Source organism: Mus pahari, chromosome 5 (genome assembly GCF_900095145.1).
Source record: "Mus pahari chromosome 5, PAHARI_EIJ_v1.1, whole genome shotgun sequence".
NCBI classification, from domain to species: domain Eukaryota; kingdom Metazoa; phylum Chordata; class Mammalia; order Rodentia; family Muridae; genus Mus; species Mus pahari.
In genome coordinates, this window is record NC_034594.1 from 160632822 (window position 1) to 160660162 (window position 27341).

The window sequence follows — 27341 nt, forward strand, 5'->3', positions numbered from 1 at the left end:
CTGCCGTGCAGTCCCCGTGTGTGAGGGCACCACACAACCACGCTGACCTTTGCAATATTATGGACTCTGATTGGTGGTTTGCCTCACCTCCTTCCTACAAGTTAATAAGGCTGTAAAAAGGAAGAGAACAGAAATGGCCAGCCAGTCAAATTATAGAATATTGAAAAGGTCAGAGCAGCACTACACAGAGGAAAAGATTATGGAATATATGGTGCATTAAAAATTTTTGTGACAATGAACATTACGAGAATGAGAAAGGATACCCACTTACGTGATTTCAATCAAGAGAATCCCATAGGATGGTGTCCCAGGACAATAACCGTCTTTACATCCTGAATCTGAAACGCAAAAGCAACACCCACTTACATTGGGTCTTGCTGAACAAAATAATTGCCTAGAAATATTCTGCTATTAAACAAATATGAGTATTGAAGTTTTCTCCCTAGAAAATGTCCGTTGATTCGGTTAGTGTTTTGGCCGGTCTTCCTTTCGAAGCTAGGAGCAGCAGGTGAACCTGTTGGTCTGCTGTTGAACCTGGTGACACAGACTTTAACTATTTCCTCCTCTGTCTGTCTGTCTGTCTGTCTGTCTGTCTGTCTCTCTCTCTCTCTCTCTTTCTCTCTCTCTCTCTCTCTCTCTCTCTCTTTCTTCACAATAAAATTGGAAGGTAGAACTGAATGGCTTAACATGTCTGAAGACTCCTCAAAATTTGAAATATCCTGAAGTAGCTAGAGCCATTTCTTATTTTTAAAGAGTGATTAATTTTTATTTTTAATGTGTATAAATGTTTTGCCTCTATGTGTATCTGTGCACTGTGTCTTACCTCTGCCTAGTAGCTAGGAGGTTAGAAGAAGGTGTCATATCTCTAGAAACTAGTTACAGACAGTTACTAGCCACAAATGGTTTTTTCCATTTATGTGATGGGGGGGGGGGGCTGAGAAATGGTTCTGTGATCAAGAGCACATGCTGCCCTTCCAGGGAACGGGAACACAGTTCCCAGTGCCCTCCTGAGGATCACAGGACTGCCTGCAACTCCAGCTCCGAGGACACTGTTGACTTCCTCTTGCCCTTTGCACACACATGCATATAACAGCACAGAGAATACATATACACATAAAATAATAGTAATAATAATATGTCACTTCTAAGACCTATATAAGACTTGTTCCCTCCTTGTGATGTAATATGCCTGTTTTCAGTCCCTAAACCATGAAGGAGAGAGACACAGAAGGGGAAGAAAACACCAAGTCAGAAATTGTGAAGTCACTGTTGTCATAGCTACTATAGTCATGAAGTTACTGTCATCATAGAGACCACAGTGATAGCCTATAACTCACTTTGAAGTTCTTTCATGCATATATTAACATTTTTCATACAGCAGTTGTGTTAGACTTTGTAGCTTTCAAAGATAGGTCTTGTTTATATATCAACTCTGTGTGTGTATGTGTGTGTGTGTGTGTGTTTGTGTCTGTGTGTGCATGTGTGAGTGATTTGTTTATATACTATACTCTTTCATTATATAGCTAATTTACTAACAGAATAAACATTTTATAGCCTACATCCAGAGTCAAAAGCTTCTTTTTAGTTAGGAAGCCACGTGTGGTCCTGCTACTTTTAGAAGCAGAGGAAATGAAATGTGATCATTGCCCTAAGATTTCCCTAATTGTTGGGGCCAGCGCAATGGCTCAGAAGTTGAGAGCACTGACTACTCTTATATAGGACCCAGGTTTGGTTCCCATTTCCCACTTGGTGGGTCACAACTATCTATAACTCCAGGAATCAGACTCTGGGCATCAGACACACACGTGGTGCACAAACATAAATACAAGTAGAACACTCATACACATAAAATAAATACATCTTTAAAATGGCATAACTACAGATAACTAACTCAGCTGGTGGCTCTCAGATTTCAGTGTCGATGAATCAACCGTGATTCTGCTTCCTGTACTGATCTATCTCCTCACTCAGTAGGTTTGAGTGAAACTCAGTCGTGCACATATTTGTGAAATGGCCCTGAGTGACTCCAAAGTGGATAAACCATGGATGACTGCTAAAAGCAACCCATTCTACAAAGAGTCTGGCTCTCCCGGCTGGTCTTGAAGTCCAGGGTCTTGCGTTAAGCTTGAGCGGTGCGGATCAGAGGGGCTCTGCTAAACATTGCAACACTGGGGTTCAGAGTATGGCGAGCTCTGGTTCCCAAACCCAGAAACTTACCGGGACCCATATTCCCATCATTACTCCCACGGAGCCTGGGCCGCCCAAGGCAGAGCCGACGGAAGGGAGGTCTGTGATGGACTGCTTATCACCTCAGGCTTCCTGACTTAGTTTTTTGAGACTGAGCAAAGCAGACCCACCTGTCCAGGCTACAGGAAACTAAATACAGGCAGAGGAAAATGCTAAAGCACGGCTCAGTCCAGAGGCGCAACGCAGGGCTGTGTATTTTAACAACCTGCTCCCTTTATCTGGGAGCCCAAAGTCATGAAGGTGAAAGAGAAAGGGAAGCGTAGGGTGGTGGGATGGAGAAGGTACTCTCATCTGTGGATCCACATCGGGTTTTGAAGCGAGGATTTTTGAGCTTCGTGGAGAGTGGAAATCCTGGCCATCACTCTCGGTTCTCTGAATTGAACCATGTGTTTGTGGAGGCGTGAGGGAAGATTGTGCTCACTCGGCTGCATGGCTCCTGAAGATACACGTGTGATTTTTTTTTTTTTTTTGAGCTGAGCAAAATGGTTATATAATTGCTTCCTTCTCATAATTATTGAGTAATTATATACTTCTTATAATTACTCAGTAATCATTGTTCTATAGCTAGAAACTAACGTTACAACTAATTGTATAATTACCATGTATTAATGTTGTTATATGGCAAACTTAGAGTAAAGTGGTACTTAATATATTTCTCTCTGCCATGCCATTTTCAAAGCTCCTGACAGGGTCTCTTTTATAGCTCAAAAAATTGCTTCCAATACAAATAAACAAACCTAATACAAGGAGGACACCTTCTCTGGTGTTTTGAGCGTAGATGCTTGCTCTTGTGTTCACACCTGGCTAGAAATAGGTAAAATTATGCTCTTGTGGCATAATTGTAGAATTTTGTCGTGTTTTACAATTTTCAATCTTTTATACGATGTGCAAATTACACAACTTTCTTGCCAGATGAGCATCTGTCTGGGTCTCAGTAGGATAAGGTGACCTTTTTGGAATTTTACAGCTGAGCTTGTGACAACAGCAGTCTTCATTTTAGCCATTAGTAAAATTGCTTCCAAAGAGCTGGGCATCCTGGGGCCTGAAACTGTCCTCATGCTGACCGTGTGCTTGTCCTGAGACAATGACCAGACAGGATCTGCATGCCCTCTTAGCAGACTTCTCGGGTACAGGGCCCACACTTTATGCTTTTGAGGAGTCATCTTGTCTCCTTGTATACAGTTGGCATTCAGCGCTCTTCAATTGAGCCACATAGCCACAGAGAACCTCAGAAGGCTCAAATGACACAATTCAGAAGGAAAGTCAAATGGAGTGAAGCCTTAAAATTTAGAACTCTGTGGTCACTGCATTGCATGTATGGCAGGATAGAGTTCCTATTTCCATCTCAAACCTGGTATCTGTCCATAAACTTAGAATACTTCTTTACTGAAAATAAATAGCAACTACACTTCCCAGCACTCTGGACCATTGACAGTATTATTCTCTCTGGAATAGCCATCTCTTTGTACCAATTTCAAGACCAAACTGACAAGTTATTGTGTGGTCTTCAGGATTTCTCGTGGCCCACAGAAGACACTTAACTGTGCATACATTGTCACAATAAAATTTTCAGCTACTTCCCTCAACTATAAATTATTATAAATATTTATAAATAACTTTAAAGATTTTTTTTGTATATGCTTAATCTTATCTTTCCCACCAATGTTACATGAAATGGCTACACCCTAAGCAGATATCAGACTCTTGTTAGTCTTAGAATTTGGAATATTATCTGATCGAATAAAAATGACATGATAAGGTGAGATTTGTGCTGGTCACAATTGAACAACACTAGATTTTAATTGAACGACAACAGATTTTGATGATTAGCACAGAGTTAATAGCCACTGAGGAAACAGGATGCCAGGTACTTACATCTTAAGCACATGCCAGTTTTCTTGCATTTCTCTTATAGGTGCATATTGTACAGATTACATTTGTCTTGCAGATGTGAATTGTATGGATTACATCTGTTTGGTGGGTGTGAGTTGTATGGATTACATTTGTCTTGTGGGTGTGAATTGAGTGGATTACATTTGTCTGGTGGGCGAAAATTGAATGGATTATATTTGTCTTGCAAGTGTGAATTGTGGATTATATTGCAAAACAGGAGCAGCAATCCGTATTGTCTTCTCATTGTAATGAGAGATCTGGGTAGATTTGTTCACAGGCAGTTAGTCAGACTATATACATTGATGAGCCACATACACAGAATACTTCTTAGCTATGTGCTATTCTACACATTATGCTCAGAAGCCCCCAAACACCAAATAACAGGCAGTTTTGAGCAGATATTTTATGCTGGGTGCAGGAAAGAAATATCTCAGCTGAGTTTCATGGTGATACTGTGTGACAATCACCCACCTCAAGTTCATAGATAAAAGCTAAATACTCAGAAATTTTGGGCATCTTGGGAGAAGACACATTACTAAAAAAGCTAAGCATGGGTTCTAAGCCCGGGTCTCTCCAGCAGTCAGCAGGCATTCTTTCCTTTGCACCTTGGCTAAGACCTGTGAGAATATATTTTTATAAATGTTTTATATGTGGCCATTTCATGAAACATGAAACCAACCTGAGAAGATACTCAGGCAGCTGCAGAAGATAATCTGTTAAGTGTAATTTTCCTCTTCAATCAGCAGGTGACAACTACACCCTTCTCAGTGGTACAAAAACCATCCACAGCAGCGAAGGAAACAGGCTCTGGGTGCTGGTGGATGGACTGGTTCCTTGCTTGCACTACATGGTACAAGTGAATGCTTCCAACAGCAGAGGGAGCGTGCTCAGTGACCGTGTCTCTGTTGAAATGCCTCCCGGGGGTGAGTCTGTGAAGTCTGTTGTTGGCTTTACTGGTTTTAAACAGGAGGACCAAGTACAGAGTGACAAGTGAACTCTGTCTTTTAGAATTGAAGGGCTCTGCTGTAGTTTTGCATGTTTAGGACATTTTCTTTTTTGAAAACTTCTTATTGATTAATGAGTCTTTTTTGTTTGTTTTTTGTTTGTTTACTTTGTGTGTGTGTGTGTATATATATATATATATATATATATATATATATATATATATCTGCATACACAGATATCTCTGATGTCCATATCTTAAAGACATTAGTAAATGTTTTATTTGTTGTTTATTTTTGTTTGTTTTCTCATTTCTTCAACTTACTACATTTTGTTAAACCCTTTCAATGCTGGCAGTATATGTGGAAGAGACAGGAGCACCCGTGCTCAGGGTTTGCAGAACATATTGACAGTATCAGTTTTAATTAAAGGTCCTCTTGTAAAGGTCAGGGTGTGGCTATTACAGTCAGACTCTCACTCACACGCAGCATAAATACGTCATCCCATCAAACACTCTACCCCCATTCCTAGGTGAAATCCAATGCATTCTGGGTATGCTCATTTTAAATATTTCTATTCAAAATTGGTGCAGTTTGGAACAACCACAATTATTGATCTTAGATGTGAAGTCAGCTCCATCTCATGCCCTAACTACTTGTGAGGTTTAAAGGCTAAGAAGAAATCTCCCCCTTAGTCTGATAGTTATAGATCCTGAATAGAAAGCACGTTGAAAGTAAGAGACATTCAGCTGAGGCTTGCGATTGTGGGCTTTCAGAAAATACTTCAGGAGAATGACCAAGGAGATCTCATGTCTGCCCTGCAGCCAAACTTCCTGGTGTTGAAGAACCTTAACTAACTATATGCTCCTTTTACTGTATGCACTCCGACTTTGATCATTCTCAGTTTATGGCAAAGGAGCTCATTTCATACATTGTTCATGGGGTAGTTGGACCTGTGTGGTCTAATAAGTTCTTTTCTGTATGTGATAATCACTCAGTTAAGATAGTGCATGCTTATTGGTCACAAATTACACACACAGGGGTGTGTTTGTGAATACAAGGAGCAATGTAACAGAAATAGTAGAAATTAAGTCATTGCTTTCTGAGGTGTGAGGCAGAGCTGAGACCCACTGTGAACTGAGGCTCTCCAGTGGTTTGTACCACCCAGGATCAGTGCAACCACTGAAAGTGAGTGCCCAGAGGTCCTGATTTGGGAGGCGACCCTTCACCCAAAGAGGAAGCGGTATCTTTGGGGACAGAGCATTTACCATTTTATTGCTGCCACCAGAACTTCCTTTCTCCCGACATTAGGTTGTTGTTGATCACAATTAGGAAACTTATTGCTTTGAAATGATCTCTTTTATGACCTTGTGGCAGTTTAAAGGTGATACCTCATTGATTAAATAGGTTTTAGTTCATGCTTCCTTTTACTTAATGAGCTGAAAACGGATTATCATGATTTACACATAAAAATCACGCTGAAAAGCATGTGGCATTCAGTAGAATATGTGTGTTTAAGTAGAATTAAATTAGTGCTGAGAGTTATTAAAGAAGTCTTGCATGCCTTCCAGTGAGCCCTGCTTCATACAGAAATGGGCAGTAAATGAAGCAGCAGACAGGAGGGAGCCAACTGGCAGAGACGCTTCTGGGCAGTCCCTGCTTTCCAGTCCTGTTTGCCGGGTACAGCCGCTGGGTACAGCCACTGCCTTGCTTTCCTTGGTCCATCTCTCTAGTGATACCATGTTTCCAGTGTCTTTCTATGCTGGGTAATGTGAGGTTTGAAACAAAGTTACCTGAGCTATGGTTTCTTTTCAGATACATGAAAAAGTAGCATTAGAGAAAGTTTGGGGGGTTGGGAGGATACCAGTGGTTTTCCTTTACCTAGTGGTTGCTGTATCAAATATTACCTGGTGGGCGGGGCTGGAGGGGTGGCTCAGCACGGCTGAGTGCTTAGTGCAGAACTGTGAGGACCTGTGTTTGAATAGGTCAGCTCCCATGTAAAAGCTGGGCATGACTGCATGCCTGAAATCCCAGTGCCTGGGTGTGGAATGTGAGGCAGTAGATACATCTAACTGACCACTCACCCGAGTACAAAAGAGTAAGATCAAGGCTCAGCAAACCATTCTGACTCAGGGAAATAAAGGGGAGAAGGTTGTAGCAAGATACCAATGTCCTCTTCTTGTCTCCACACAAGCACATGCTCACTAAAGCCCTTTCAAAGCATACATATGCGTACACACCACACACTCACCTGCACATATACTCATACACACGTACATATACGTACCACACACATACACCACACACACACACCACATACAACATGCACATTACACACCATACACACAACACACACATACACATACACACCACGCACACTACCACACGCACACATACACACACACCCACACGCACCACACACACCATGCACATTACACACCACACACATACATACATACCATACACATACCATACACACATACACACATACCACATACACCACACACATACACACACACATACACATATGCCACACACCACACACAGACAATATACATATACCACACACACACACACACACACACCATGCACAGACAGTTCACATATACCACACACATGCACCACACATACCACACACACACCATACACACTAAAACCCACACATACTACACACACACACACCACACACCATATACACCATACACACACGCATACACACACACCATACACACACCACACATACACCACACACATACACAGACAATACACATATATATCACACACATACCCCCCCCACACCTACATGAATAAATTCACCTATTTCATCAGTTCATCAGCATGCTATCTATTGCCAACCTACTCTGAGATTCAGTCCACATCCCAGAATACACTCACGTGTATTGAAGTCATCTGTTTAATTTGACCATCACAGTTTCTGCCGATAAGATCCTACATAGCAGGGACTGGACCCTGTTCATTTTTATCTTCAGTGCCTAAATCAGACTTGGCACAAGGTAGGTGTGTGATGAATAATTGGTGAGAGCATGAATAAGTTGGTCAGGTCAGCTTAACGAGGGCCTGAGGATGTGGCTCACAGGGAACCTGCTTGCTATGCTGTGTGAAGGCGTGAATTCAGATCCCTAGCAAGCACACAGACTGGTCCACATAGCTTTCAATGCCTGTCGCCCAGAACTGTAGGGGATTGAGAGTAGAGGATTGTTTTAGACGGGCAGCCTAACTAGAACAGCCAAGTGCAGCCTTGTCAGAGACCTGGTGTCCTCCTCTAGCATGCTCTTGTGTATATGTATATGCATCTACACACACATATGCTTACACTGCACGCACAAACTCAGATAAATAGCTTAATAACAAGCTGTGGGGTTATCATTCCTAAGTTTCTTGCAGACCCAGTTTCTACCTGAGGACCTTTATGTGATAGTCCTTGCCAAAGCTGTGCCCGCCTCCGTGCACAGCTGTGACCTCCTCAGTGCACAGCTGTGCCCTCCTCTGTTCACAGCTGTGACCTCCTCCATGCACAGCTGTGACCTCCTCCGTGCCCAGCTGTGACCTCCTCCATGCNCTCCTCTGTTCACAGCTGTGACCTCCTCCATGCACAGCTGTGACCTCCTCCGTGCCCAGCTGTGACCTCCTCCATGCCCAGCTGTGACCTCCTCCGTGCACAGCTGTGGCCTCCTCAGTGCACAGCTGTGCCCTCCTCTGTTCACAGCTGTGACCTCCTCCATGCACAGCTGTGACCTCCTCCGTGCACAGCTGTGCCCTCCTCCGTTCACAGCTGTGACCTCCTCTGTGCACAGCTGTGACCTCCTCCGTGCCCAGCTGTGACCTCCTCCATGCACAGCTGTGACCTCCTCAGTGCACAGCTGTGACCTCCTCTGTGCCCAGCTGTGACCTCCTCAGTGCACAGCTGTGACCTCCTCAGTGCACAGCTGTGACCTCCTCCATGCACAGCTGTGACCTCTTCTGTGCACAGCTTTCCAGTGGAGAAAGGCCATGGCCATGTAAATCTAGCTGCAGTCCTGACCAGAGAATTAATGTAGGAAACAGCTCCACATTTCATGAGCTCAGTTACATTTTCTCCAACGAGTATAAGATGAATACGCCTTAGCTTATGCAGGAATCTAGACAAAGGAGACAAGGGCATGCGGTATGAAGAATTTTAAATGCCAGGCTGGAGAAATGGCTCTGCACTTAAGAGTGCAAACCACTCTTTCAAAGAACCTTTCAGAGTTTGGTTCCCACCATGTATGTCAGGTGACTCATAACTTCCTGTAAATCAAGCACCAAGGAATCTGATGCCCCCTGCTGGACACACACACACACACACACACACACACACACACACACACACATGCACACACTTTTTCCTCATTTCTTAGCTGATGCTAAAGAGGCATCTCTTCTGCTAGTATCCAACTCTTCTCTTGTTGATGGGGAAATGATGGCATGTCAGTGACAGGTACGAGGCTGGAGAGATGATTCAGTGAATCAAGCACTTGCTGGACAATTGTGAGGACCTGACTCAATCTTCAGAACCTGGTTCTAACCGGTATGAGACCTCACACATAGAAAGCCAGCACTGAGGAGCAGTTCGACCAAAGAGACTAGCTGAGTTAGAGGGCTCCAGGTTCAGAGAGAGACCCCCATCTCCAGACACAAGGAGGAGCATAATCAAGGAGGAAGGAGGACACCTGGTGTCAACCTCTGGCTTCCATGTGTACGTGAACACTCATGCTGATACATGAACAGAGACACACACATGCACACAAGGGAAATCTGATGAACCCATGTCATCTGAACTTAGGAATGGAAGACAGCGATTGCTACTGAGCTAAGTATGTAGAGTAATGGTGTTAATCCCTAAAATACCCTTTTTGCAAAAAGAAATAAGTTTTAGTATTTAGGATCTGTGAGGAGTACATCTTGCTTTCATCTGGGGAGCACAGCCCTACCTCCCCCATGCACTCAGAATTCCAAATTCCTATACTCACTGCATTATGTATTATTTCTAAAACATAATATTCCTACTTGGGACTAAGATACTCTGGGAAATGAAAGATCACTTTAATCTAAGCTCTTGAATAGCATTATGGTCCAGGTTCAAGGGTTCTAGGCAAAGAGTTTAAAAAATAAAAAAGGAATCCAAATGTTAATCCATAAATATGAAACCTCCCTGTGACCTTTACCCTACCAAGGTCTGGAGTTACTAATGGGGTTAGGATTTCAGCGCTTAATGGGGCTCGGTGCATCTGTGTTTTGTATGCATGGAATTCGGTGTTCAGTTTAATAAGTGGTTGACATTGGTGATGTCCCTTAATTTGCTTAAATCTAATTGGCTCTTTTATCAGTCAAACCTGTATGGATTGGCAATTGATCAGAAGGGGTCAGCCATGACTCTGCATGTAGTTAAATGGTGGAAGCGCCTGCTCAAGCCACGGCGGCTGGATAATAAGCAGAACAGGGAGAAATGAGCTTAAGGAGGGAGGACAGAGGCGCTCCCAAGTTTTGCGGGATCTTCAAGTTCAGAACAAAGGCATTATGGAGTGTATAAATTTTAAATACACTGCATTTTGCCTCCAGACTTAAGCCTTTTTTTTTCCAGATGAGCTGGAATCTTGTCTGAAACTGTCTTTGTTACATCAAAGACCAACTCAGAAGGCAGAAAGAGACGGGAGAGGTATGAAAGGGCATAGTTTAAAATGATTACTGACACACGTCGCACTGACGGGCTACAGCTGGTTATTTATTTATTTTTTTATGAATGCTTCGTGGTTTTTACAGAAGGAATCGCTTTCTTCTGTTTATGTAAATGGCTTCAACATTACTATGGAAGGAACTCAGGGCCTCCTGTGCTTCCAAACTCCATCCAGCTCTCTCTGGCAATAAACTATTGGCGATTCCAACCTTCAAATCGATTAGGATTACGACAACTTAGAAGCGCCACAGGAATATAAGGCTTGGGAAGCCATTGTTTTCCAAAATGTGTTCTCTGAAAACAGAAAAGAGAGACCTGGAAAGTGGCTACAAGTGAATCTGCCTCGAGATCCTTTCCACAGCCCCTTCCCATCCTCACTACCTAACACATGTGTGACAGAGCAGAATCCATAAGGGTGGGGCTAGAGCCTACATCACAGAGCCACAGATGGTGGAGTCATACAGACATGGATTTACTAGCTGCCAGGGTTGCTGTGGGCAAATGCACAGCATACCGGCACCTGATCCTCAGTGTTTACCTCCATGAAATGGGCTTGCTGAGGATTCCACCTGGTTGACTTCCACCTGATAGAACTGTGTTTATTTGCATAGCTGGTGACTGTTCACTGCTTGCTTCCTGTGATGCTCTGTTATACTGTATCAGCTATGCCTGTGGAGACTAGACATATAAAAACTAGACATATAAAAACAGACTAGACATATAAAAACATTTCTATTAAGTCTGTCCCGCTTTTATTTTATTCTTATCTTTTAAGGTTTATTTATTTATTTTTATGTGTATTGATGTTTTATTTTCATGTATATATGAGTATCACACGCGCGTCTGACGCCAACAGAGATCAGAAGGTATAGAATCCCATAGAACTGAAGCAATGGCTTGTTTGGGGTACCACGTGAGTGCTCAGAACAGAACCAGGGTCCTCTGCAAAAGCAGTGCATGCTCTTAATTGCTGAGTCATCTCTCCAGCCCATGTCTTTCCTGTTTCAAAAGAATGGTATAGGGACCCAAACTTTTGAAAACATAAATCATTAAAGGAGAAACAAGAAAATTGCTCTTACCAGCAAAACTAATATGGACATCTTCTTTTGGTATAAATATCAAGAAATCTAGATCAATAAAATCGTGTCTAAGATGTGTATAAATCAGGGCCTGGCTGGGGGTGTGGGGGAGCGGGAATGGCTGAGCAAGTGAAAACACTTAGTTTCCCCAGCATGATGACGCAATAGTAAGCCTCGGATCCTCCGTGTAAGAAGCAGGATGCAGCAGAACACATCTAGACCCCAGCACACCTTAGCAAGATGGGGCTGTAGACCGAAGAATCGGCCGGAAACTCACAGGCCAGCTAGTCTGGAACACTAGGCTGCTCATGTGGTACAGAAACAGAGGCAACCAGAGAGACCCTGTCTCCAAAAGCTGGAAACGAAGAAGTGACTCCTGCAGACTGGCCTCTGACCAGCACACATGTGCCCACACAGTAAATAAATTAATGTGTTTATAACTCAGTCTTTGAAGGAACAGTCTGTATCCTTGTTATGTGTGGGTGATATTTAAAAATTCTTTTAGCTTTTTTTACAACCCAGAACTCTTTATTTCTTATTTCTGTTTAGTTCTGCCAGAACTATCAAACATTTATGAGCTATGAATACAGGAGCAATGTTTGGTTTGTAAAATTTTGTAGCCCAAATGGGTAAGGTAAAGTATTTGCCTAACAGGTGAACAGGGGCACATGCTGTGGTAGCAGGACTTATACAACGGTCTTGAAAATTGTCTTGACTGTGTCTTTTACTTGGGTAATCATTATTCAGGGTTTAACATTAGATTGGAGCCATCCAAATTATTGGTCTTCCTCTTGTCAATTTTGTCTTTGCAGCATAGAACAAATAGCATCAACTCTTGAAGTCCCGAGGTCTCCGTATGTCTAATTCTTTGTTTTAGCCACCACTTGCAATGAGTTATTACAACCAAGAGTTAGACAGGTCATTGAGAAGAGCAGTAAAAACCCAGGACTTTAGAAACAAAACAAAACAAAGATAGGCTGAATATAATTGAACTCAGAGCCTAAACATAGCACACAGTTCTGCGTACATAGCAATACCACATGTGGCTAAATATTTACCATAGGTTTTTATAGAGCCAGTGTAACTAACGCTAATAGTCCATGTGGCTAAATAGTTACCCAGAAGTTTTATAGAGAGCCAAGTTACTTTCTTAGGGTGATAATTTGTCATTTGTAAGTATAGTATCTTTATTCCAAAAACTATGCCCTTAACATATAGTTTGTGAACCCCACTTTTTAGGTTAAGCAGAACAAGGCTCAGGAGAGGTGGGTCAGCTGTCAAGAACACATGCTGCTCTCTCGAGGCCTGAAGTTGGGTTTGTAGCGCCTGCCTGGGGTGGCACCTGTGACTGTACCACTCCTGCTCCAGGGAACATAACACCTTCTTTTGGTTTCCATGGACACTGCACATACTTGTGCTTGCACATATGCACACACACACACACACACACACACACACACACACACACATGTTAAAAAAATAAAACTAAAGTCTTTAAAAGGGAAACAAATATATACCGATAAATAAGGTGAATCTAATAATCTAATGACAAGATTTTTTTTTTCCTGTTTTTACAACCTGACACGGTTCTGACAGGATAGTTTGACTAAGTCCTAATTTTTTTTTAAGATTATTTTCTTCATTTACATTTAAAATACTATCCCAAAATTCCCCTATACTCTCCCCCTGCCCTGCTCCCCTACCCACTCACTCCCACTTCTTGGCCCTGGCGTTCCCCTGTACTGGGGCATATAAAGTTTGCAAGACCATGGGGCCTCTCTTCCCAATGATGACCGAATAGGCCATCTTCTGCTACATATGCAGCTAGAGACAGGAGCTCAGGGGGTACTGGTTAGTTCATATATAGCTCCACCTATAGGGATGCAGACATTTTCAGTTCCTTGGATACTTTCTCTAGCGCCTCCATTGGGGGCCCTGTGTTCCATCCAATAGCTGACTATTACCATCCACTTCTGTATTTGCCAGGCACTGGTATAGCCTCACAAGAGACAGCTATATCAGGGTTCTTTCAGCAAAATCTTGCTGGCATATGCAATAGTGTCTGTGTTTGGTGGCTGTTTATTGGATGGACCCCCGGGTAGGGCAGTCTCTGGATGGTCCATTCTTTCATCTTAACTCCAAACTTTGTCTCTGTAACTCCTTCCATGGGTATTTTATTCCCTATTCTAGGGANGAATGAAGTANCCATGCGTTGGTCTTCCTTCTTCTTGATTTTCTTATGTTTTGCAAATTGTATCTTGGGTATTCTAAGTTTCTGGGCTAATATCCACTTATCAGGGAGTGTATATCACGTGACTTCTTGTGTCATTGGGTTATCTCACTCAGGATGATATCCTCCAGATACATCCATTTGCCTAAGAATTTCATAAATGCATTGTTTTTAATAGCTGTACTCCATTGTGTAAATGTATCTTATTTTCTGTATCCATTCCTCTGTTAAGGGACATCTGGGTTATTTCCAACTTCTGGCTATTATAAATAGGGCTGCTATGAACATAGTGGAGCATGTGTCCTTATTACCAGTTGAACATCTTCTGGGTATATGCTGGATCTGCTGGTAGTACTATGTCCAGTTTTCAGAGGAACCGCCAGACTGATTTCCAGAGTGGTTGTATAAGCTTGCAGTCCCACCACCAATGGAGGAGTGTTCCTCTTTCTCCACATCCTTGCCAGCATCTGCTGTCACCTGAATTTTTGATCTTAGCCATTCTGACTGGTGTGAGGTGGAATCTCAGGGTTGTTTTGATTTGCGTTTCCCTGATGATTAAGGATGTTGAACATTTTTTTTCAAGAACTTCTCAGCCCTTTGGTATTCCTCAGTTGAGAATTCTTTGTTTAGCTCTGTACCCCATTTTTAATGGGGTTATTTGAATTTCTGGAGTTCAGCTTCTTCAGCTCTTTATATATATTGGATATTAGTCCCCTATCAGATTTAGGATTGGTAAAAATTCTTTCCCAATTAGTTGGTGGCCCTTTTGTCTTATTGACAGTATCTTTTGCCCTACAGAAGCTTTGCAATTTTATGAGGTTCCATTTGTCGATTCTTGATCTTACAGCACAGGATATTGCTGTTCTGNTNAGGAATTTTTCCCCTGTGCCCATATCTTCAAGGCTTTTCCCTACTTTCTCCTCTATAAATTTCAGTGTCTCTGGTTTTATGTGGAGTTCTTTGATCCACTTAGACTTGAGCTTTGTACAAGGAGATAAGAATGGATCAATTCGCATTGTTCTATATGATAACTGTCAGTTGTGCCAGCACCATTTGTTGAAAATGCTGTCTTTTTTTCCACTGAATGGTTTTAGCTCCCTTGTCAAAGATCAAGTAACCATAGGTGTATGGGTTCATTTCTGGGTCTTCAATTCTATTCCATTGATCTATCTATCTGTTGCTGTACCAGTACCGTGCAGTTTTTATTACAATTGCTCTATAGTACAGCTTGAGGTCAAGCATGGTGATTCCCCCAGAGGTTCTTTTATTGTTGAGAATAGTTTTTGCAATCCTAGGTCTTTTGTTATTCCAGATGAATTTACAAATTGCCCTTTGTAATTCAGTGAAGAATTGAGTTGGAATTTTGATGGGGATTGCATTGAATCTGTAGATTGCTTTCAGCAGGTTGGCCATCTAAGTCCTAATCTTACATTGCATAAAACAATTAATTTTTGTGGAAACAAATCTCTGTTCTCCTCATCATTTAGGTGATATTTAATTAAGTTATAATATGGCACAGCCGACATTAACACATTTGGTAAAATAAGACTGCCTCACTGTGATTGTTGTCTTCTGTTGGTGTGAGTGAAGTTTTACCTCTGATCTCAAAGATAATTAAATATCCCTCTTCTTCGTGCATTGCAGAAGATATGGGAAGCAGGTATTAATCAAAAAAAATCAGTTAAGAAAGGGAATGAGAAGAGCACCTGCTATTTAAGAGAAGGAAGTGAGCCGACAGTGTGGGGACACTCAAAGCACCCACCCTCCAAGAGAGAGGGACAATTCCAGGAAGCTCTTAGCTCAAGCCATGGCTCTGCCTTAAAAGAAAAAGGATACAGTAGATATTTCCTTCAGTTGACCTGAATCTGAGGCTCTAAATGTAATTTGTTCACATGAACTTGTATTCTCCTTCACTCAAAAAAATCGTGTTTGTTTGTTTATATTTATGTGGAAGGTTTTTTACTTGCAATGGCACATGCATAGAGGTCAGGGGACAACGGGAGAGTCAGTTCCCTCCATCTACCACATAGTACCAGACTGCAGATCTGTCGCCCTCTAGACTACTTGGTTCATTTCTCGGAGCCACAACAATTCGAGCCTGAGGACTTGCATGCCTGTCAGCCTTTCTTCACCATAGGATAACATGTGACTTAAAAATAATAATAATAATAATAATAAAACTAATAGTTTTCAAAAGGGTAGGACTTCCTGTTCCCTGCTTAAAGAGCTCCTCGGTATGCATTTGGTATTTCCTTTCTGATACCCATCCATCCACCTTGAGTGATTTGCAAGATTTAAGTAGATGCTTAATGCATGCAAAAATGCAGCTGCTTACACATGCAAGGGACCACGGTGTGTCTTAAAAACTGGAAGAGTGCGAAGAGATGGAAATGCAAACATAAATGAAGTGGGAGTTATAACGAATGGGCCAGTACGGTATATTACGGTGTTCAGAGGGTGGAAGGAAGGGTGAGATTCACTGCCTTTTGATGATATAAGAGCCTCAATGAAGATCTAGGATAGAGTTGAATGGTGTTCTCTAAAACAACACTCTCCCACATAAACAGATGGTTTGTCCTTGCCTTCAGGATATTAAAAACCACAGAATTTATATTACACCGGGTTCTTATGAATCTTCAGAATAGTTGTGCATAATGTTTTCCTTCTGTGTATATCTTCCAAATGTGCTGCCATTTTGTTTTTGTTTTTTTTTCCCCTCCCTGGAAAAAATCTGAACCCATGGATGGTAATAAAGTGTGTGAACTCAGCCAATGAAATACATTTAAATTCTTAATAAAACTGTGCTTTTCAAAACACACACTACCCTACCTAACTTTAGTCATGTTCTCTTCTAGAATAGTCATGGTGTTAGTGTCTGTCTTAAATACATGCTCACATACTGTGACTAAATCCCTACCTTTGTCCTTCTGCAATGGATAGTTCCCGATGTGGAAGTGGTGGGTATATGTCTGAATATGTGCACACACTCTATCGCACATTTATAAAATTAAGTGTCCTCAGCCAAAGGAAGGGATATATTTCCAATTACAGTTTTTGAGGCTTTCTTTACTTTTAATGCTGATAGTCTTGACAGTGAACTTGCTGCTTATAAAAACACTTTAGAATAGGCACAAACTTCTGAGCCGTGGAGAAGAAGGAAGGGAACTTTGATGTGCACTTAGCAAGTACCCGACAAGCCTGCAGCCAAGAGCTGGTGGCCGCGCGCATTTGCATAGCGCTCTCCTGTGGTTTACATAGACATACACGCCCCCCTCCACACACACACACAATTAAGTACTATCTTTAGAGCATCCTGGGGCAAGGCAGAAAGACTGAAAAAAAATAATTAAATGAAAATCTCATTTCTCCTGCTTTACCAAGGGAGAAATACAGGAGGTATTGCCTCTCCGAGTTTCATTGATATTAAAAATCATGTTTTTAAAAGGAAGAAGTACAATTCTCCTGTCTGCATTTCATCTCAGAAGAAAGGTTTATCTTTAACTTTAAGGTTAAAAAAAAATCATGTCGATGTGCCGGCTTCACTGTTTAAATGCTACTTGAAATTTTATTTGAATTCTTAGAGTGCCCTGAAGAAATGTTGCCTTTATTTCTTAGAAAATAATATTATTCTTTTCTTTTCTCCTTAGTCTTCACAGAGCAACTCAATATCTGGCTTGCATAAAATCCTATGCGCATTTTCCCACCAGTAGACATATTCTTACGAACTGGGGCAATCCGTAATGAAGCTGAGACATTTCAAGGACTCATTCCCATTTCTTCATTAACAGCATAAATAGTCAAACATTCCCTTTCGTTAGCTCTGTAAATGGGAAAAGACCACCCTGTCCTGAAGTTTCTACAATCCATTCCTAATTCAAAGTAGACAATAGTGGCCATTCCTTCCAACCGCTGTGCCATTCTGATTACAAACTAATTGCTACAAAGGGAACTTCAGTGTGCAGGTGGCAGTTGTCCAACCAAAAAATTGCAAGTGTGGAGTGCAGTCTTTCCTAAGAGATGGGCTGACTGATACAGGGAGCCACACCTGGTCCTCACACTTCAGTAATTTCTTTGGGGGCTTTGCACTGACTTCCGTTCTTATTGTAATGGATGATGTCTTATCTAGCAGAATACAGATTCATGGGAAAGAGAAAAAAGTGGCTGACCCGTGAGGGGTACAGAGAGGACCCAGGCTGGTGTTCTCCCTCTGTCTTTTGGCATATGCGCGTGTGTGCATGTGTAGGGTCTCTAGACACACGATGGCCCTCCTGACCTGTGACTTCCCTTTCTTCAGTTTCTAGTTATTCAGGATCAACTGGGTTCTGAATTGGTAAGTGGAAAGTTCCAGAACTAAACAATTGATGAGTTTTAAATTGTGTAGCCTTCGGGAGCAGCGTCAGGCCTTACGCTGCCCCATGCCATCCTTGGAGCCCAGGCTTTTCATGTTGTATATCGTTCTCAGTTGCAGTTCTCTTGTTACCAGATCAACTGTCCCATTCTCACAGGACTTGTGTTCAAATCACCCACATTCTATTCAAGGTACAAGGGTAGGGTTGCTGGCCATCAGGATATGCAGCATCAATCAGTAATGTTCTTCCTTTAGAGAAAGGGGGAGATAGTATCAGCTTAATCGTAAAGAAAAAATAAGTTATTGCTAAGATGGCTGAAACCCATGAAAAGAATAACCAGACAATCAGGAAGACAAGAAATTCCTGCAGTTTTGCTTTGCACTCCCTGACCGCATTCTCGTAGGCACGAAGCTTTATGGAAAATGAGGGTACAGATAGTTAAAGCATTGTTGTAAAAGTCCTGTAGTCCATGGTTTTAGGCATTTCCTGGTGTATCTTGGACCTGTTGCTCTCAGGAATAATGGAGGAAGGGCAACAGTGTCATGTCCTAGGGGAATGATAGTGGCCGCTTGTTTTCCATTCTTGCACATCCTGCCTTTGCTCTTCCTATGGCCACACAGATCTAGTTTCCTTCTCAGAATGATGAGAGGGAAGGATAGGTCCTCCCTGGCTCAGAACACAGTCTCCACTGCTTGTTTCTTGCTGGTCATACTCCCTTTCCCTCCCCATAGAGGTGTACCTTCAATCACAACCAGTGGATCCAGGGAGGGGAAGTGAAGGAGGCATGACAACCAGAACTAAGTGACCTCAGGCTGCAGCAAGAATGGACTCCCTGCAAGCAGGCTTCAGAAAGACAACTCATTTTAATGGGAGTTGGGGAGCAAAGGCTATTTATACCTTTGGGAAATGGGTATGGGCTTTGAGGTGAATGGACAGCATTGGCAGGAGCCAGGGTGCTTGGGATGCCTCATTTGCATTAGGAATTCCAGGTGCTGCTGGATATTACCTTATAAGGGGAGAGGAATTCTAACCAGGCTACTAGGCTACATGACCTCCTCCAGTGGGTAAATATGGGGGTACAGGGAGGCATGCAGGCCAGGGATAGGGGAGCAATTGACTCCTGTCAATCTCAGGATGAGATTTCCCAGGTTTGACCCCTGCTCTTGCTCCAGTTCCCTCAGTCCCATGACTTCTTGTAAGCGATGTGTGCTTCATCAGAGCCATGAAGGGACACCGTTCAGTCAGCAGAGGGACTTACCAGGCCACATGCTTAAACCTCAAATTGTATGAATGGCCAGCTATTGCCCTAGGAATGGTCTGAAAATGTAGCCAGCTGTGTGTATCTGTGTGGGCAGAAAACACTTTGGACTGGGTTCGTACTGAAGAGCTAAACATCCTAAGATAAGATGGGCTGCAAAGGAAAATGCAAAGGAAAAGGACGAATGCCCTGTCGGTTTGCGCTGATCAGAGCATGATTTTATTAATCAGACAAGGAAGGATTCTAAGCCCTCCCCGAGTCCCCTGGAGAAACTCTTTCTGTCTCTGTCTCTCTCTGCAGCGCACAGTCCGATCATGAGCGGAGATGTGTCTGGAAGGCGGGTCCGAGCGAGTGGGTGGTGACGACGTTAGTGGTTGGTCTGAGCGACAGTGGACAGCGACAGTGGGCAGTGATGACGACGACGTAGGGCAGTCTGACGATGCTGCATTCTGGGAGATCTGGGGAGGTCTTCTCAGTGGCAATCCTGTCTGTCTGCAGGGGGCACAATATAATGTTTAGAGGGAGAGTGGTTAGTGGAGGTGAGAGACCCCAACAGCCAGCACCGGAGAAAGCAGGGTGGGTCAGAGCAAAGAATATCTAATGGTATTAATCCTAAGTTAATACAACTGCTAAAACCCCCTTGAGTAAATTAGTCTCTGGTCATTTACACCAGCAATAAATTCCTAGAATAAACTGGTCTCTGGATCACTTTTAAGTTCCTATATAATGTATCCCTGAATCAAAGTTTATGAGAACTGCCTGACAACTTAACTGCTGTCTCTCTGCTTCTGTAAAATGCTGGCTTGCTGCAAATGTCCACAGCTGCCTTTCTATATATGTCACAGATGTGGGTTTTGTCTTTGAAAACTCAAAGAAAGTGAAGGTCAAGGCTGCTTCCTGCTACTCTGCTTGGGGCAACCCCACTGGTGATAAATAAAGACTCCATATGACTTATTCAGTCATCTTGTTAGGTTCTCTCTTCAGGTACTCCATAATAGAAGATAGGTTGGAAGCTGGTAGTAGCACTCGCCACTTGAATCCAATACCACTGAAGACCAAGTCTTTGGAATTTTTCTCTCATGGGAGCCATGAGAGATTAGTTAGCCATTAGTTAGCCATTAGTATTTTCATAATACAAGCCTCTGAATTGGGCTTTACCATCTGGAAACAAGATGTTTGGAGGGATGTGGACAAAGTCAAGAATAAGGCCCTCACCCTTCTTGCAAACTATGCAACACTGGGAAACTTGGTACTCGTGCCAGCTTTTGTCTAAGCTCTCAAAGGAAGAACTTTCCAGAAAGTACAAAGAAAAACAATCACTTCTAAGACTATATGACTGCTGGCTACCCATGGAAATGCTCCCTTGCCTTAGGAATGCTCCCTTGCCCTGGGGGTGATCCCTTGCCCTGGGGATGCTCCCTTGCCTGGGGGGTGATCCCTTGCCCTAGGGATGCTCCCTTGCCCTGGGGGTGCTCCCTTGCCCTAGGGGTGCTCCCTTGTCCTGGAGGTACTCCTGAGAACTTCTGTCTCCATTTACATGTCTCAGCACCAAGTTTCACCAACAACCTTTTTCTAGTCAGCCACTAGGTTTGCCCTCAGTGCTTGCCTGCCTTGGAGGTTTACTGCTGTGAACAGACACCGTGACCAAAGCACTCTTATAAAGGAAAACACTTAGTTGGGGCTGGCTTGGAGTTTCAGAGCTTCGATCGCCTGAACTCAGAGGTTCAGAGTTAACAGCACAGCGGCATGCAGGCAGACATGGTAATGGAAGAGCTGAGAGTGCTGCTTCTCGATCTGAAGGCAGCCGAGAGGAGGCCATCTCCCAAACTGTGTAGACTGAACATAGAAGACCTCAAAGCCTAGCCCAATGGTAACATATTTCCTCCAACAAGGCCACACCTACTCTAAAAAGGCCAACTCTCCTAACAGTGCCATGTCCTATGTCCAAGCATTCAAACACATGAGTCTATGGGGTCATGCCTATTCAAACCAGCACAGTGCTTTTCTGTGATTTGGGCTTCTCATGGCTAAATTATCATCTCTGGTTCCCATCAGTGCTCCCCACAGTGTATTCCATCCCAAACCAGGGAAGTGTCATTACCTGAGAACTTACTCCACATCCAGACTTCTTTGCTTTTCTTTGAGAATGCCTATGTGATGTGTATGAAATGTATGTGCCTGTTTATATGTATACAAGCACATATGCATCTACAGGTGAGTATGCACATGTGAGTGCATGTGTATATCATGTGCACATATAAGTACCTGTGTGTGGAGTGTGCACATGTGAATGCATGAATATGGAGTATGCATATGTGAGTGCATGTATGTGGAGTATGCACATGTGAGTACATGTGTGTGGAGGCCCCAGGGTGACATCAGAAATTTTTCTCACTGTTCATGTTATTCATTGAGCTAGAGCCTCTCTACTGAACATGGAGCTCATTCTTATAGCTAATTTGCCTAGCCAGTGGGCTTACCTGCCCATTTGACATGTAGATGGATAGAAACTCAAATTCTGGTCCTGTATCATGCTTGTTGCTTGAGTCAAATGTCTTAACCACTGAGCAACCTTCCCAAGGCCCTAAGATCAAATTCTTCAGTTCCACCCTCCAAACCACTAAACCAGATTTTCTGAGAATGACACTCTATTTTAATGGTACCTGTTTCACCTTTCCAGTCTAGGTCATTCAGATATTCTAGTGTGGCAGCTGTGGAACTAGATCATCTTTAAAATATCCACAAAGCAAACATGTCACAGTATCTTTTTCACAATGGTATTCCACACCTGTAATTAAGACACAGAACTCCAGCAGGCAGGTATGTGAGCCACGTTTCCATGACTAACTTGCCTTTGAATACAGACACTCTGTTCTCAGGGTCAGAGGCCTTCCCCGCAGAGGTTCTGAACAGGATGGAACAGATAAGGTGGGCAGCTGTTTCCAGATGCTGAGCCCAACCTGCAACGCTGGAGAGCAACAGGCTTGGTGTTTATGCATGGAGGACTGCTAATCAGCCCTACCCTGAGGATGCTGTCAAGGAAATTTCCTCTGCTCCTGGATTCCTTCACAGGACATCTGTTATCAGGATCTCCATGTAACTAAACCCAAGCCTCTTCTCCCTGGGTTTCCTAAGGAGCTTCTCATGATTTGATTATGTCTTTATTTTGGATCCAGGGTTTGGTGGCTGTAGGGCTATCAAAGTTAAGGTTTTTCCTTCTTGAAGTTCATGACTACAATTCCAGAGTCTCCTGATGTAATTACCAGTTGCCGAGCGGACCATTAAGACGATGTAGTGTTTTATTTGAGAAAAGAGGTTCTTTGATACAGTGATTATTTATATCATGGGAGACTCTCTGGGTACAGGTGTGTCTCTCTTACATTCTTATTAGCACATATTAATTGTACAAAACAATGAGATTTGTTGTGGTTTGCATGCATGCATAAGGTGCCCTTCTATTATAGGAGAACTCAGTTTTCACAAAGTCTTCAAGGAGACTGCTCTTCGACCTTTGGTTCTGCACAAGTTGGGGAACGGAGATTACCTTGTAACTAGGCCATTAAGCTCATACAACTAGTGAAGGGGAGCTTAACCCCCACAGACCCACCTGAGGCTTCCCTAACATCTTGTGCATACATAGCACACATTTTTAGGCTTTGCCCATCAACAGAAACCAAAGAAGAGACTTGATTCTGCAACTGTGGCGAATCTAATTTCAAGCACGTGAATTGGCTGAGTCACTGAGAGTTGAAAACCTGACGGTGGGAGGAGACTGGATCCCTGAGTTAATGTGCTAACTGATGCTTTTCGGCTCGTCGTTTCCAAATAGTGAGGGGTGATGCCCTGAAGTATGTCTTACAAGCCTCACAAAGTAGCATGGTGCAGGGGCAATGGGCCATAATACACCTACCATGTAGAAGGTAAGGGGACAACCAGCTTGGTGCATCCACTCCCAGGGTGGTTACAAGGAGGGACTTGCTACCAAGAAGCTAAACTACCTTTCACATTCACCCATGAATATTCACAACATACTTGAAATAATCAAAATATAAAACAAGTCTTGTAAGATGTCTCAGTCCAAAAGTGCCTGCCACACAGGTCTGGCAACCTGAGCTTAATCCCTGAAGCACACGTAATGGTGGGCGATGAGAGACAGCTCCACAAAGTTGAACTCTGACCTCCACAGGAATGCCATGGCTATCATGCCCACCCATATACACATCATACAAAATACACAAAATAATACTCCATTTGCAACTTAAAAATATTTTAGGTTAAACGTGAAGATGTAAAGCCTACTATATACTCAGAGAAAGAGAATGCCAAGATGGCTCGCTGCTGCTCTGTCTACGGGGTCAGGGGACTTTGCTTTCTCTGAAGATATCTTTTCTGGACTTCCAGCTCATGAAAGATTTCAAGCCAGAATGCACTGTTCAACATTTGACTTGTATATGAAAATTTAGATTTTTTTTTCCCTTCTATTTGCTGTTGCAGAAGACGCGTTCAGGTGTTGCAGAGAAAAGTTCATTAAATCATGTTCGAATGCGTTTACTCAGTATTAGTATGTCACAGTGGGGTCATTATTGTTAATTACAAACTTGTCGTCTCATTGGGCTGGTATTAAATTTCAGATCTTTCTGTTAATTCTCTCTGTGTCTCAGAGGAGATGAGTGGGTCTGATCTTGGATTGAGCAGAGAGTGTGTTCTTCTCAAGACATGCAATTTATCTCATGGAACTAACTTTTTTTAAAAAATTAAGAAGTCTGTGAAAGACAGGAAGAAAGTCTACTTGTATAATGACTAATGAATAAATGAATTTATCACTAAAGCACTTTTTCATGAAAAAAATTAAAACCCTACAACCTGGCAGAGACATTTTTTTTACAATGGAATATTGTCAAATATTATAGAATTCACCACTATTAACATTGCGGTTGTTATGAGCAAAGTATTCTCTGGAATGGCTACACCAATGTCCACTGTGTCTTCTGGTAAAAGGCAGACTATTTCCTCAACAGAACCTGAATTTAGGGTCTTGAGAGATTAGTTGGTAAAGTCCTTTCACGCAAGCAAGGAGACCTGAGGTTGGTGTTGCAGTACCTATACAAAATGTCCATGAGTGGATCTTCCTGCACAGCCACTGCTAGGAGAGCAGAGAGGAACCTCTGGGATGTAGCCTGGCAGTCTTGCCTAATTGTCAGGCTCCTGATCAGTGAAAGGATGTATCAAAAAATAAAGCAAAGGGGCCCAAACTCTGCAGCCAGTCCCACAACATCCAGAGGGAGCATCCCAGGCGCTCTAACACACCCAGGATCCCAGGATCCCAGGATCCCAGGATCCCAGTGACTTAGTCACACTGGAATCTCAGGGTCCTAGAGGCAGCTTGACTCCCAGGAGCTCTGACACAACTAGGATCGCAGGAAGGACAGGATCCAATCAGATATAGCCAGGACAGGTAGCACTAACAACAACCAGATGGTGGGAGGCAAGCATAAGAATAGAAACCAAGATTACTTGGCATCATCAGAACCCAATTCTCCCAACATAGCAAGTCCTGGATACAGCATCACACTGAAAAAACAAGATTCGGATCTAAAATCACTTCTCATAATGATGATAGAGGACTTTAAGAAGGAAATAAATAACTCCCTTAAAGAAATACAGGAGAACACAGCTAAACAGCTAGAAACACTTAAAGAGGAAATACAAAATTCCCTTAAAGAATTGCAAGAAAACACAATCAAACCGGCAAAGGAAATGAACAAAACCATCCAATATCTAAAAATGGAAATAGAAAAAAATAAATAATCACAAAGGGAGACAGCCCTGGAGATAGAAAACCTAGGAAAGAGATCAGGAGTCATAGATGCAACATCACCAGCAGAATACAAGAGAGAGAAGAGAGAATCTCAGGTGCAGAAGATACCATAGAAAACACGGACACAACAGTGAAAGAAAATGCAAAATGCAAAAAGCTCCTAACCCAAAACATACAGGAAATTCAGGACACAATGAGAAGACCAAACCTAAAGATAATAGGTATAGAAGAGAGTGAAGATTCCCAACTTAAAGGGCCAGTAAATATCTTCAACAAAATTATAGAAGAAAACTTCCCTAGCCTAAAAAAAGAGATGCCCATGAACATACAAGAACCCTACAGAATTCCAAATAGACTGGACCTGAAAAGAAATTCCTCCAGTCACATAATAGTCAAACACTAAATGCACTAAACAAAGAAAGAATATTAAAAGCAGTAAGGGAAAAAAAGGTCAAGTAACATATAAAGGCAGGCCTATCAGAATTAACACCAGACTTCTCAACAGAGACTATGAAATCTAGAAGATCCTGGGCATATGTCATACAGACCCCAGGAGAACACAAATGCCAGCCCAGGCTACTATATCCTGCAAAACTCTCAATTACCATATTTGGAGAAAACAAGATATTCCATGATAAAACCAAATTTACATAATATCTTTCCACAAATACAGCCCTACAAAGGATAATAGATGGAAAACACCAACACAAGGAGGGAAACAACACCCTAGAAAAAGCAAGAAAGTAATCTTTCAACAAACCCAAAAGAAGATAGCCATGCAAACATAATTCCGCCTCTAACAACAAAAATAACGGAGTAACAACCACTTTTGTTTAATATCTCTTAACATCTATGGATCCAACTCCCCAATAAAAAGACATAGACTAACCAACTGGATATGTAATCAGGACCCAGAATTTTGCTGCATACAGGAAACGCACCTCAGTGACAAGGACAGATACTACCTCAGAGTAAAAGGTTGGAAAACAATTTTCCAAGCAAACGGTCCCAAGAAATAAGCTGGAGTAGTCATTCTAATATCAAACAAAATTGACTCAATAGAAACAGATGTATAAAAGTTGGGGTCATAGACAGTTGCACTTAGCACTTAAAATGAGCAGAATGCATAGAAACAAACACTTATCTAGGACTAATTGGCTATTCTGGGTCTTTTGTTGTTCTTTCTATTTATGTGAAGAATGAGATGAGGATGTTGACTGTGATTTCATTGAATCAGTAAGCTGTTTTGGTAGGAAAGTTTTTTTTTCACAATGTTAATTCTACCAAGCTGTATGCTTAGGAGGTCTTCAAATTCCAGTATGTTTCTTAATCTCTCTCTTTCTTCACACATTTAAGTAGACTTTTTTACCATTTTGTTATGTATAATCTAAATATTTTATTTTATTTGAGATACTGGGAAGAGTAGCGTGTCCATCCGTGATCTCTTTCCCAGCATGCTTGTTACTCATGTGTATTAAGGCTGGTAAATTTTGTAAGTCAGTTATGTATCATAACACTTTGCTGAAATTATTGATAATTTCTACAATTTTCCTAGTCAAATTTTGGGAATACTGGGTATAAGATAATATAATCTTCAATTGAAAATAATTTGACTTAATATTTTCCCATTTGTATCCCTTCTCTTGCCTTATTGCTCCAGCTAATGCTTCAATCACATTATGGATGAGCAGTAGGGAGAGTGGACAGTCCTCTCCCCTTCCTGATTTTAATGGAGCTTATTAATGGTTTTATTCATTTAGGATGATATTGGCCATGGGCTGGTCATACATAACCTTTATTATGTTGGAATATG

The 27341-nt window shown here is 42.2% G+C and overlaps 1 protein-coding gene across 1 annotated transcript in view; it reads left to right on the plus strand.

The window, feature by feature from the left end:
- Ush2a (usherin) overlaps window positions 1–27341 on the plus strand; it is a 678886-nt gene that overhangs the window by 397306 nt on the left and 254239 nt on the right. Inside the window, exon 37 of the mRNA XM_021198607.1 lies at window positions 4884–5063. Within this exon, the coding sequence (XP_021054266.1) occupies window positions 4884–5063 (180 nt within the window). The remainder of the gene's footprint in view (window positions 1–4883; window positions 5064–27341) is intronic.